Source organism: Miniopterus schreibersii (genome assembly GCF_964146895.1).
Source record: "Miniopterus schreibersii genome assembly, chromosome: 12".
Classification (NCBI taxonomy): Eukaryota; Metazoa; Chordata; class Mammalia; order Chiroptera; family Miniopteridae; genus Miniopterus; species Miniopterus schreibersii.
In genome coordinates this window covers 50,529,690-50,543,865 of record NC_138112.1, presented here as the reverse complement: position 1 = coordinate 50,543,865, position 14,176 = coordinate 50,529,690, and the positions used below count along the sequence as shown (strand labels likewise).

At 41.3% G+C, this 14,176-nt stretch overlaps 1 protein-coding gene across 1 annotated transcript; it reads left to right on the top strand.

Moving 5' to 3' along the window:
* The first annotated feature begins 6,237 nt into the window (after positions 1-6,237).
* On the top strand, positions 6,238-10,620 carry CCDC179 (coiled-coil domain containing 179). The gene is made up of 4 exons (XM_081153064.1): positions 6,238-6,355; positions 7,636-7,680; positions 9,255-9,359; positions 10,162-10,620. Exons 1-4 carry the CDS (start codon positions 6,311-6,313, stop codon positions 10,168-10,170), a joined length of 204 nt encoding a protein of 67 aa, XP_081009190.1. The 5' UTR covers positions 6,238-6,310; the 3' UTR covers positions 10,171-10,620.
* Positions 10,621-14,176: the final 3,556 nt, after the last annotated feature.

Genomic DNA, 14,176 nt, shown 5'->3' with positions numbered 1-14,176 from the left:
CTGATGAATATTCTATTGAGATCACCCCCTGAAACCTCTCCTCAAATCCTCCTCCCTTGGAAAACAGATAAAAGCCCTTAAGACAAAGGACCCAGCGTGTGTTCTGGCTCCCTCTAGAGCATGCCCATGCCTTTTTTCCTCTCTTCCCCCAGGCACATTATCTTTGATTTTTTTTCTCCTAAACTCCAAAGGCGCCCTTCTTTTGCCTCTGCAACTTGTTTCCTGAGTCCACGCAGGCCAGCTGGCTCACTTCTTCGACCTCTGTGACTTTCTAAATAAATTTCTTGCACCAGAGTACTTGGCTCTGAATTCTTTCTTAGCCGAACTCAAGGACTGAGGTCTAACTCCACCATTAACGAAATTAAATTGCTATGTGTCTTTTTCCAATAAGTATAACCTACCTAAATAAAGACTGAAAAAATAATTGAATAAGAAATCTTCAAATGAGTCTTTTTCCCCCATCCCTATAAATTCACATAAAAAAAGTATAAACATATAGGAAAACGGAGAGTAACAGGGAGCTATGACTTACCATAATAGACCATAAGTCATTAGCATTACTGACTCTAAAAACAAATTAGGTTCAATATGTGATTCCTAGAAACACATGCTACCTAATAAAGATGTATCCAATATTGAGCTATTTAAGGCCAAAACCAGATTAAAAGTACTCAATGATTGTAAAGTGTGACCATAAATCATTCATTTCACCTTTTCTTTGATGACTGCCTAAAAATTAGTGATACATCCTGAAATTCAGAATTGTTTTTCTCAACAGGGAGTTCGTTGTCATTCCAGCTAAATAATCCACTAGTAATTTATCTTTAGATTCATGTCATTTCCAAGAGAAAATATGAAAGTGTCATCACTTTTGAAAGATTTCTCCAGATAGAAATTAGGCAACAAGGGTTTTTCTATCACTCTCTGAAGGTTACCACTGATGAGGAGGGGATCGGTTAAGTTTTGCTGTGTAAATTATCCCCAGTAGCATGACAAGTCTTTTTTGCATTGATGATGCTCTCTATTTAGATAACTGAAGGTCCAGCCTACTTTTAAGTATGAAGACTTGCCTTTCAGGAGGAAGCAAGAACCAAGGCTCCTACAACCAGAACTCCATAAATCAGAGCATAAATGAGAAACAAGAAGAGCAGGCTCCCACATGTTCCTCTAGGCTGACTGTAGCAATGAAAAGCAGGCTTGAGGAAAAGAAAATGTTTTGCATTGTTAAATTAATTACACAAAAAGGCCACGCCATTAGACTGATGTGGCTCTGATGCCTTGGTGGCCTAAGTAAGCAACTCAATATCCAGGCCTGTAAATGCCTCAAGGTTATGAAATCAGGGCACTAATGGCAGCCAGTCACAAACAGCCAGCTAGGCTTTACACTATAGCCAAGACATAATTTCTATATGTCTTTCCCCAGGCTCCTGTCAGAGGGGAAAAGGCTCCTAATACTTCCAGTTTGGCACTGCCCAATTCCAATAGACTTTTGCTCAAATAAACTCTTAAAAATTTTAATATGCCTCAGTTTATCTTTTAACAACACCATATTTTGGAGTGTGTGTGTGTGATGATGATGATGATGATGATGATGATATAACAGTAAGAATGCGTTCTCCCTGGTAAAGAAAGTTTGTTTGTGGTCCTTTCCAAACATTTTGAATTGTAATATAGTGTTGATAAAAAGTTAAAACATTCTAACTAAGAGAGAAAGCAAGGGCAAGTATCCCAAAGGTTTCTTTGCGTTTGTTTGTTTGTTTGTTTTTGCCAGCTTGACTATTTAAACTTTTAGAGATGTAGTTGTAAAAGCCAAATGTCTACTTATAATATTTAATTAATTTTCTTACACATCCACTTTTATTTTTTTTTCCCCCACCACACCTGACAAAGCAAGAGTAGCAGTTCTTGCTACCATGCCCCTTCATAAAAAATAAATAAAAATAAAAATAAATCACAGTGTGTAACATTCTTGCAAAGCTTGGAAGTTTAAAGTTCTTAGATTTCTTTATTCACATGTCAATCCTATGTTTATTGCTGTCTCAAACTTTAAATTTTGGGTGCCTCCAGCTATTAAATGCACAACCATAGTACTATCGGACTTGTAAATTGCTAGGCTAGAAACTGTGTGAATTCATGTAAGTAATTACATCCCCATATACGTACACACATACACACATACACACACACACACACACAAATACACACACATTTCACCATATTGAATTATTTTACTGGTAATTTTTCTTTTTTGGGGGTTACATCTGTAATACTCATACATCCACTTTTAAAACCACATTACATATTAATATACTAGTGTAGAAATATTGCTCTTTCCACACACACATTTTCTGGAGTTTCAATCACCCTCTTCACATGAATTTTCAACATCACTGTCTTAATTCTCACCAGAGCCGCTTTTTAAGCAGTTTTAAAAGACATTCATTTTCACTTCCATCTCAGTGCCTTGAAATTCAGCACTTTTTAAATTCTAATTTGACGCTGTTACATGTTACTGAAAATTTATTCAAAGCCCTAAGTTCTCTTTTGTATCAGAACAAGTGTTCTTTTCACTTGTCCTTTAAGTGTGTATCAAGGATCTCCAAAATACAGCCATTTACTTGTTATATTAGTTTTTAAAGTCATCTTTTTTTTTTTTAACCCTCACCTAAGGATATTTTTTCTTGCCCATTGCTTTTCAGAGAGAATGGAAGGGAGGAAGGGAGTGGGGGAGAGAGAGTGAGAGAAACATTGATGTGAGAGAGACACATCGATAGGTTGCCATCTGTAAGCACACAGACTGGGGCAGGGGATCGAGCCTGCAACCGAGGTAGGTGTCCTTGACCAGAATTGAACCCGGGACCGCTTGGTGTGCAGGCCGACACTCTAACCACTGAGCAACACCATCCAGGGCTAAAGTGATTTTTTAAAGGGCTTGTTTACAAGATTTTCAGAACTTCTGAATATGAAGTTGTACCCCAAAAGATAATTACTAAATATCTTTACCTTATGTTTTTACTGATTCACCTAGGTGATCTCCATAAGTGCCCAAAGATGGCATTCAGTAAGGCCAACTTCTAACTCATGCATTGTCCTGAAAAACTTTGTTTTTCAAAGTAGAGTAATTGAGCAGGAGCTCTGAAATAGACTTCATAGAGTTCTTATATAACAGGACTCACTCTTTCCTGGGGAATAGTTTTGAGGAAAGACCTGACCCCTTCTTGGGGCAGGCATGATAGGTGCAGAGAGTTTGCAAAGGTAAGGAGGCTGAAATAGAGATCAAGTGCAAAGCAGCTTAGGAGAAAGTTTAACTGAACGAAAGCCAGGTTCATGGCCTATTAGCTCCCTAAAGCTCCAGATGTTGGAGGGTTAAGTAGAAAGAAGAGAGGAGAGAAACGGTGAGAATAGCAGCGCTCACCACTGGTTTGTGGGTCTTCCAGTTGGTTTACTTCCCCATTTTTAACCTCAGTCCCAATTCCATCTCTCTCAAGTTAACCTCACCTTTTAAAATTGCTGGCTTCCACCCATACCTTTCTCACCACCCCAGGCTAATGTAAAGGTAACCCTTTATATTGCCCCTTCCTGCCTATAGCACCAGGTCTTGTGAACTCTCTGATTTCCCTCTCACCTCTCCTCTGGTTCACTCATTACCTACACGTTAATATAAAGGTAATTTAGGAGAAGATCCGTGGCAGCCTCTGATATCCTGTGCTTTGTGGAATTTCTCTAGTCCAGGCCTCTTATCTCCTCTCCTGTGTTTGTTCTGCCTTGTACTTTATGCTGGGAGTCTGTGCCAAGCCCAAGATTTATGTGGCACCATCATCAGCTAGCAGCTCACCACCTCTGCGGGTTCATTTCTATGTGTGGCCTCAGTCAGAGCCCTGACTTATCTTCTGGTCCAGAAGGAATTAAAAACCAGAGGCAGTGGCATATGATTTATATCATACCAAACAGGATATATGATTAAAAGAGCCTTAAAGATATTGTCAAAGACAACTTCTCATAGGTAACAATGGCAAAAAAATTATTACTTGTTACTTCCAGCATTCTCACTGCAGCAGCTGGTTATCTGCCGTCCTTGCAAAGGTTCACTGGCCTAGAGGCATATTAAGTGTGGCCCTAGCTAGCGCTGCAACACAGAGGTGAGAAGTTACACCTCCAGATGGTGGAAGGAACAAGCAGGTCCTTGTGAAATTAACTCCAATGCAGTGTCAGGTTAAGATATATAGTAGCCCTAAGGATGAAAATGTATAATGCCCTTCCTAAATATAATTCAAACTTAAAGGGATAAATGATCTGTGTTAGGTTAATAACTGTTTTCAAAAATACCTCCAGATCATAATGCTGGGAACCTATTGATGTTTCCTTATTTGCAAAAGGGTCTTTTCAGATGTGATTAAATTAAGGATTTTGAGATGGGATTATCCTGGATTTCCTGGGTGGGCCCTAAATACCATCACAAGTGTCTTTTTAAGACACAGGTAAAAAGAGAGATTAGACACACATAGAGGAGAAAGACAAGATGGGGAGACAGAGGTTGGAATGATGTAGCTTCAAGACAATGAATGCAGGAGGCAAGCAGGAGCTGGAACAGTCCAGGAACAGATTCAACCCAGAGCCCCGGGGAAAGCAAAGCCCTGCCAACACCTTGACTGTAGACTTCTGGCCTCCAGAGCTGTAAAGAATAACCTTCTGTCATTCTAAGCCACCAAGTTTGTGGTCATTTGTTATAGCAGCAATAGGAAACTAATACACTAACCCATGATATAAATGTAAAACAGTACAACAAAAATGCTGGATTTTTTCTCCCTAGTTTAACTCTTTTATTGATTTATTTGTTCAATATTAACTCTAGAATTTTATTTAATTTTTAAGTTAAGGAGAAGTTTGCTGAGCAGTTTTCAAATTGGACTAGTAGCCTAAAACATATCTAGATTCCACCAATATATTTGAAAAAGTCATGATATTATTGTGGATGAGATGGATATAATCAGAACTAGCTGATACCAAATTTGAGTGAGTTTGTAAAAGAATAAACAGTTCTACCAGAAAGTACTGGTGAATAATTATCGATGAACCCGCTGTGCAGTTCTGCTCTGTGCAATGTTTTTATCACAAATTTGGGTGATGGCATAACATGCCGACCTAGTCAGCAGGCGACAGGAAGGCTCTGTGCTGTCAAGAGGAGGGAAAGCGCTCTTGACAGGCTGAAATGATAAGTTCAATCCAAGGAGATAAAATTTAATATAGAGAAATTTAAAAGTGTATAACCTAGATTTCACAAATTAACTGCACAGGTACAAAACAGGGGGGAAAAACTGCCATAAACACAGTCCGTGGCAAAAGGAAAATAACATTAAATGCTGCTGTGTACCAGGTGCTCCCTAGACAGACAGAAGACAGTCGATAGATGACAGACAGGTAATTTCTCACAAATTTTGTCGGATTCAGGATCACACAGTTTTCAGATCTTAGTGCCAGATGAAAATGCAAAGCCAGTTCCTTAAAAATTAAGCATTTTAAAACGGCAAGAGCAGGGCGACACCGTGTAGACCCAGCGTTTCCCAGTACAAGGCGATCTGAACTGATTTCATGGCTGTGTGTTTATCAGACACCCAGGGAAAGGTCATAAAAGCCCCAGCTGCAGAATGGGGACGCCCTCACCGGCTAACCTGACGCGCATCAGGAAGCAGCCACTTTAAGGTATAAAACAAACAAACAAATCATCAGATTTTGCTGAGACGGGAAGTGAGAGAAAGAACAGTGTGGGAGCGGCGGGTGGTTCTGAGCACCACAGGGGACCAGGGTCCTCTGCGGCAGCCGAACTCTTTCCAGAGACCCCTGCCCGTGGCACCGCGCGGTCGCGGGCTCAGGGACGGAGCAGAAGGGCTGGGGACAGGGGACTGCGGGGGCCGCGGGGGCTCGGGCTGCGGCTCGGGGCGGGGGGCGGCGGGGAGGGCGGGGCGCACGGGCACTAGGGGGATTGTGACGGGCCGGGCGGGGCTCCCTGGGCGGGGGGGCGCACGGGCACGAAAGGGATTGAGATGGGCCGGGCGGGGCTGGGCCCACGGGCACCGAGGGGATTGTGATGGGTGGGCCCGGGCGGGGCTCCCTCGGGGCGGGGCGCGCGGGCACCGAGGGGATTGTGATGGGTGGGCCCGGGCGGGGCTCCCTCGGGGCGGGGCGCGCGGGCACCGAGGGGATTGTGACGGCCCGGGCGCGGCGGGGGACGGCGGCGGGGAGGGCGGGGCGCGCCCGCGGGCACTCGGCGGAGACCAGCGGCGGGCGCCGGGGCGCTCCGAGGCTCGGAAGCATGTGCCTGCACTGTCTGGGGGACGAAAGCACCCAAGTCAACCCCGTGAGTCTCCCGCGCCTCACCCCGCCCCCGCCGCCCGGGCCCCGCTCGCGCGCGGAGGCCACAGCGGCCCCTGCAGGATCGGGGTGCGGCGGGCGCAGCGCGGGGCGGGGCCCGCGGGGCCCGCAGGAGCGGGGGGGCTGCACCCCGGGCGGCGAGGCCTGCGCGGAACCCGCGAAGCCCGCCCTGCGCCCCCTAGGGGCGGCCACCGCGCGGGCAGGGCTGGTCGCTGACCCGGAGCCCGCCGAGAAGGGGGGCCGGGTGCAGAAGCGGCAGAACGCGTGAACTCAACTTTCAGATGGGGAGGGGGCTGCTTGTAGGTCTTCGGGTTGGACAAACTGGATCAAAATGAGGACTGGGGAAGTACTTGGAGTCTAACTTAGAAATCAGGGAGAGGTGTGGGAACCCCATGAACTACCAGCCAAACTCCTTGGTTTCAAAAAAACCAAGCCATCTGGTGGAGTTTCTCAGTCACCCCAACTTTACCAGGCTTCAGAAGCCAGGCTGGAAACCAGCTCCGTAAGTGAAGATCAGCGTGGCGCCTTGAAACTCATGTACCAATAGAAACACGAATTTTGGGATTTATTCTACATTTGTTTTCCTTCCAGAAATAAATCTCTGCAGTGAACATGTTCCCTGTGTTGTCCTAAAAAATAAAACAATTATTTTAGTAGCATAATGGGAATATCTGGGAATAGCAGGGAATTGCTAGCCTAGACAAGCAAGTTATAGCAAAAACTGTAGGCCAATCCAACAAGCAGAGAGGAATTTTATAGAGAAAAAGGGGGAAGTTGGGAGGGATTGTTTTAAAGGGAAACTCATTGGAGGGAAAAAAAAAAAAGGTGTCCAGGGTGCTGGTGGTTTCTCATTGGCTGAGTTGCAAGGAAGAACTTCCTCAGCTAGAGTGCTAAGTGGGTCCCTGCTGAGGTCCTTGGCTGACAGCTCTCCCTGACAGGGTCTGTACCTCATGGCACCTGGCAGTGCCTGGGTGCTCCCTCTTCTGGCCTCCCAATTCCATTTTAAATGAGGTTTTCCCTTATCAATTTTCCTATCAGTAATGTGGTTTATCGCAGGTTCTCTTTTCTTATAACACTATTGCCAATCTCCACCCTGGTTTTTACCTTGATATCCTTCTGATCCTGCCTCTTGCTCTTGAGATACTACGTATATGTTAATAATAATAAAAGCAAAACAGTAGCAAAGGCTTCCTGTTATAACTAATCTTTCTATTTGCTCCTGACTTTATTTTTATTTATTTTTTTATTATTTTACGTATTTTGTAGGAGGAACCAAGAAGGCATCATCCTTCAGAAGTCACTAAAAGGCAGGTAATGCTTAAATAAATCATTCTGGGTATTTCAAAACTGTCACTTCATCTTGTTCACTTATGTGTGGGGGTCCCTAATATGATAGAACTTTTCTTAGATAGACACTTCTGTGTTGTCTTTTTTGGGACTCCAGGATCTTGTGACTTACCATTAAAATGAGTCTTAACTAGGAAAACCTAAATGGCTTATATTATCATTTTTAATGTAACATTTGATACATACACACGAATATATGTAGAAGATATAATTTGTAAAACAGTAATCAAATATACCTCCAACTTAAGAAAACATTACAGGTATCCTTGAACTCATCAAGGGGCTGCTTCCCTTTTCTACCTCCCTAAATCTCTCTGAGGTCACCACTATCTTGGATTTTATTTTTATCAATCTCATTTTTTAAAAGTGCTATGTTGCACGTGTGCCTCCAAAAGTATATTGTTTGATTTGGCTTGGTTTTGAACTTTATAAACGTATGGTCACATAAAATTTGGTATATAATTTATTTTTCTCAACATTGTTTCATAAGATTCGTCTGTATCACTGTATATCGTTATAGTTCCTTTATTTTCGTTACTGTTTAATATTTCCTTGGGCGACCTATCTCGGCTCATTAATCCTTTCTCCTGTTGATGGGTGGTGGGTAGGTTACACATTTTCCTGTAATGGAGTGCTACGGGGAACATTCCAGGATGTCTTTTTTGCCATTGAGCAAGATTTTCACGCATTCTAGCTTCATCCCCTAGCTATCTGCTACATGTAGATGCCATACAGTGGGGACTCAAGAAAGCTTTTGAGGGGGTTTCAATGGACATTACCTTTAAGCTAAAAGTATATCTATAAATATATCTCCGTGAATCTTGGATCTATCTAAATGTACAGAGTGGGTAAAGTGGGGATCAAGAGTAAACATCCTTGCTGGTTTGCTCAGTGGTTAGCACGTCTGCCTGCAGACCGAAGGGTCCCCGGCTTGATTCCGGTCAAGGGCACGTGCCTCGGTTGCAGGCTCAGTCCTGGCCCTGGTTGGGGGGGTGCTGGAGGCAACCAAATTGACGATGTCTCTCTCTCTCCCTTCCACTTTCTCTGAAAAGCAGTGGGGAAAATATCCTCCAGTGAGGGTTAAAAAAAAAAAAGAGTACATTTTCTCCTTCGAAAATCCTACTGATAGTTCAATGTGTTTTTTCATCCATAAACCATGAATTTTTTTTTTAAATATGTCTTTACTGATTTCAGAGAGAGGACAGGAGAGGGAGAGAGAGAGAGAAATATCAAGGATGAGAGAGTCATTGATCGGCTGCCTCCCGCAGGCCCCCGACTGGGGATCGAGCCCACAACCCGGGCCTGTGCCCTGACCCGGAATCGAACCCCGATCGCCTGGATCCCAGGTGGACACTCAGCCGCTGAGCCACGCCTGGCCGGGCATAAACCATGAATTTTTGAAAAAAATATTTTTCCCTACTTCTATGTAGCTATGTAAACCATGTCTTTTTTATTGACATAAACCAAAAATATAATCAGCATGTTACCTCTCTGTTATAAACAAATATGATTTGTTTTTTCTTTTCATTTTGCACAAGTCTTTAAATAAACGTATTCAGAATATGAAAAACCTAAAGAAAGAGAAGATGAAATTTAATAAGCGGTTCGCAAAGCCTTCTCCTATTCCAGAACCAGGGCTCCTAGTAAGTATAAAGACTTCCCTCTAATGAACGGGTCCTGAAGTGCACCAGCCAGCCTCATTTTTGATTTATGTAATACTCTAAATTTTGTTTTCCCCTTTTCCTTTGAGAAATGTGTGGTTGCAGCCTGGGAATGTACCTTAAAGCTCCTCTAATCAAATTCTCATCTATTATTTAAATCTCCTTTGTCACCATCTCCTGGCGATGCTGTGGTTTAATGGAAAGGGTCTGATCTTTGAAACCATGTTGTTTTGGATTCCAGTTTTTGCTTTGCCATGTGTTATCTGACAAAATAATTCACTTAAGTATTTTGGATTATATTATTTGGAAAATAAATTACAAAATCTCCTGTCAAATGGTTATTCAGACTAGGCTTGAACACATCAGAAAACTCTATACCAAACAGAGCATAAGTCTCAGAAAAGAAAATCCCCGTTTAATGTTTCTGTCACACTCATTACGTTTAGAAACGACTTTGACCTTTTCTCCAAACTGTTATCTTCATCTCCTACAAATTCTTTCTGTTCCTAGTATTTGGTGCCTGACTCACAGGGGGGGAAAAAAAAAGTTTCTATCAAATTATATCCCCAGATATAATTTATTTGATATTAGTGATTTTCAAATCTGGATTGTATCTGAATGCGACTTTAATTGGAATAGCATTTCTAGCTCTTTATGTAATTCTTTTAGCATAAAAAAGGGTTCTCCCTTTGATACCTTTTCCAGATAATTTATAGTTTGCGTAAACATTTCCTCATATAAATAAATTGAATTTCTTTTTCTTGTGTATTTTCATCTCTTCTAGTGGACATAAAGCTGGAGCCTGTATGGAAGAAATCATGTGCCAGGCCGACATCTGATACCACGTGGCATTTCCAGATTTCACTCCATATGGAAAATAAAGGCAATAGTCTGCCCTTTCTGCAAAATAAACACAATGCAACCATTTCACATCTAAGCCACAGGCTCTAGAATTTTAATAAATAGGATATCTCTCTACCAGTTATTTTTTGGAAATTTGAGATTTGCTGCTTTTCACCAAATGATAATGAATATGTATAGGCTTTTGAAAGGCATATATTTATGTTTAAATTTTGCAGTTGGATTTATGACTTATGGAGAGATTTAGAATTATGTTTTAATAATAAGGGAAAAGGTTTCCTCTGCTGTATATTTATAATGACTTGTGTTTAAACAAACTGTTTAAAACCAATGTTATGTGCTGATATTGCAAATAAGTAATTATTAACATGAAAATGGAATTAGCACAATTATTTTCAAGGACTGCCAACTATTAGATTAATATGAGCATTATGTTTAGTGACTGATTTGCAGCATCCAAAATACCATCTGAAGTACAGGGGATTCTGCTTCTGGGCGCAATGGAAGTACCAGAATTATGCTTCCACAGCAAACAGCTAGAAAACTGGACAAAGCATTTAAAATAATGGTTTTTAGAAATGAGACAAAAGTCAAAAAAGGGCTATGGTCCCTAACAGAAGAGAAAAAGGTGAACCCTATGACTACCCCCTTGCTGCCTGGAGGAGCACTCCAGATCTTGCTGCAGAGAAAAGTGTCATAAGCAGAGCACAGCAGTTTTCTTGAGATGAAGGTGTGTTGAGGAGCAGAGATAAGAGTTCAGGAAGTTGGGCAGCTGGGAGTCGCAGGCAAAATTCCAGAATAAGGGACTATACACAGTGCTTTGCAGACCTGTCAAGATGAAGTTTTATGTAGAGCAAAAATGCCCTTCAAAACTGAAGGTAAAAATGCAGAATTTTTTTCAGAAGTGCCAAAAAATATTTATCAACAGCAGACTTGTAGGGCAGAGTTCTTTAGGGGGAAGAAAATTATATCAGATAGGTTCTTGGATCTACATAGAACAATGAAAAGCTCTGAAAATAATACACATACAGTAAATATAAAATCATTTTATTTTAATATCTTATTTAAAAATGAATTGACTAGTTTAAGCAAAATTAATTATCATTTTAATAACATGTAGCGGTAAGTGTATGTCAACAATCACAAAGGGTGGAAGAGTACAATTGTTGAAAGTTTCTTATATTTTATGTAAAGAAATATATTATTCGAAGGTAGAACTGGATAAGTTAAAGACATTGTAAATATTAGAGAAACCACAGGCACACAAACAAAGAAGTATAGCTAATGGAGATAAAAGGGGATGCTTAAAATCCCACAAAATGAAGATTGAAAAAGAATGGATTTGAAAATAAAGAAAACAAATGGCAAGATAACAGATTAAATCCCCAATTAATCAATGCTATTTTAAATATAAATGGTTTAAACACTCCAATTAAAAGGCAGTATCAAGAACTGTGAAGGATATGAGATTTTATTCTACTTATAAGAAACAATTCAAACTCACAGTTTCATAGATGCTGGCAGAAAACAGAGACTCAGTGGGTATAGGCAAATAACTGTCTGGCACAGCAGGCAGTGTCTCGTGCATGCTGGCGTTGGTTTCCCTTGACTCGCCAATCCCCATGAGGGTGGTGCAGAGGTGTGCCCAGGTGGATAGTGTGTACACTTTGGGTCCGTGTTACAACTAAGGAAGCCCCGATCTTAAATAAGGGCCTGCTAAGCAAAGTGCCCCACTCTGCTCAGGAGAGAGGCATTATCTCCACTACACTAGACAGCAAACAAATCTGCTCTAGACTATCTTCCAAGTTTACTTGCTATACAAACATCCTTAAAAAGATAGTCTAGAGCAAAAAAATATTAAAACCTTTGCTCAGAAAACATTCAGAAACATGCAAGACCAATGGAGAAATTTCTCCCAACAGGCAGAGATTATCAAGCTGGATTTTTCCAAAAGCAAAACCAACTACAAAATGTCTACTAGAAACATGCTTTGTATATAAACATTGATAGGTTTAAAAATAAAACGATGCAATGATATATACCATGAAAACACAAGTCCTAAAGCTGGAATGGCTATATTACTAACACAAATTACTCTTCAGACAGAGTAAATCATATTATCAGGTATATAGATGAATACCTGATAATGAAAGTTTCAGTACATCACAAAGACATAATCATAAATATATGCACCCAATAACAAAACATCAAATGACATTAAACAAGCCCAGTGGGGAGTGGCTCAGGACCTGTGATCCAGGAGACTGGGGCTCGATTCCCAGCCAGGGCACGTGCCCGGGGTTGCGGGCTCCATCCCCAGTAGGGGACGTGCAGGAGGCAGCAGATCAATGCCGCTCATCATTGATGTTTCTATCTCTCTCTCTCCCTCTCTCTGAAATCAATAAAGATATTTAAAAAAAAAAATTAAACAAAAACTAGAATTCAAAGAATAGACAAATCCACAATTATAACTGAAATATAGCATTCCTCTCTTGAAAATTGATGCAACAAATAAAAAATCATTAAAGGTATAGGAGATAGCACTACATTCAACAATTTTTAAACTGATATTTATAAAATATTCCACCCAACATCAACAGAATACCCATTCTTTCAAGTGTACACTGGAACACAAAACTAGACCATCCGCTGGGCCATAAGGCAAATCTCAGTGAATTTCATAGGATTGAAGTGATACAGAATTATGTCCTTTGACCACAAAATATATAAAAAAGAAATCAGAACTAAAACTACCCAACAAAATGGACAAAAGACTTGAACTGAAAATTCTAAACAAATATACAAATAACCAAGTAGTACATTAAAAGATCAGAAATACATTAATACTGTTATATGTCCATTTGAATTGGTAAAATTAAAAACTGATCATACCAACTGTTGGCTAGGATGAAAAATAACTGGTACTCTCTTACATCACTGACACGAATGAAAAGGCTTAAGAACTTTACCTTAAAGAAATTTCTAACAGTTTTTCATACATGTAAAATATGATCCAGTTACTCCGATCTTAGGTGTCACTAAAGAGAAATATACATGTTCACACAAAGAATTGTACACAAATATTTATGCAGTTTTGTTCATAATAGCCTCAAAATGCAAACAGCCCCTATGTCAATGGACAGGTAAGTTCATTTTTTAAATGTGATACATCTATAAAAATTGAATATTGTTGAAGACACACAATATCATTAATGAACTTTAAAACTTTATGCTGAAGAACGCATGACCCCATTTATCTGAATCTCTATAGAACATAGTCGATCTATAGCCACATAAAAGCAAATCAGTGTTTCCTCGGGGCATACATCAATGGAAAGACATCTCCTATTCATGGATCAGAAGAATAAATATTGTTAAAACGTCCATTCTGTCCAAAGCAATCTGCAGGCTCAATGCAATTCCTATCAAAATCCCAATGGCCTTTTTCACGGAAATAGAACTAACAATCCTAAAATTTGTATGAAACCAAAAAAGATGCAAATAGGCAAAGCAATCTTGAGAAAGGAACACAAAGCTGGAGGCGTCGCACTTCCTGATTTCAAACTATCCCACAGAGTTACAGGGAAAAAGTATAGTTCTCGCATAAAACAGACACATGGACCAACGGAGCGGCTTGGCGCCCAGAGGCAAGCCCTCGCCGGGCGGCCCGCCGCTGGCTGGGGGGAGGAGATTCAGCCGGGGGAAAGGACCGGGTCCTCAGCAGCGGTCCCGGGGCCACCGGGGAACCACAGCGGAGGGCAGGAGGCAGGCCCGCGTCTCACCCAGCTCACATCAGCTCACTTAAATGGCCTGAAGCCTTGCACAGCGCACGGAAACCGTGGAACGGTCTCTGCGGAGTGAACTGTCACTCGCAGCCTACTTTCCTGTAACATTCGGAGGCTTCCAACCAGCAGGGAAAACCTGCCCCGTGCAAGGGA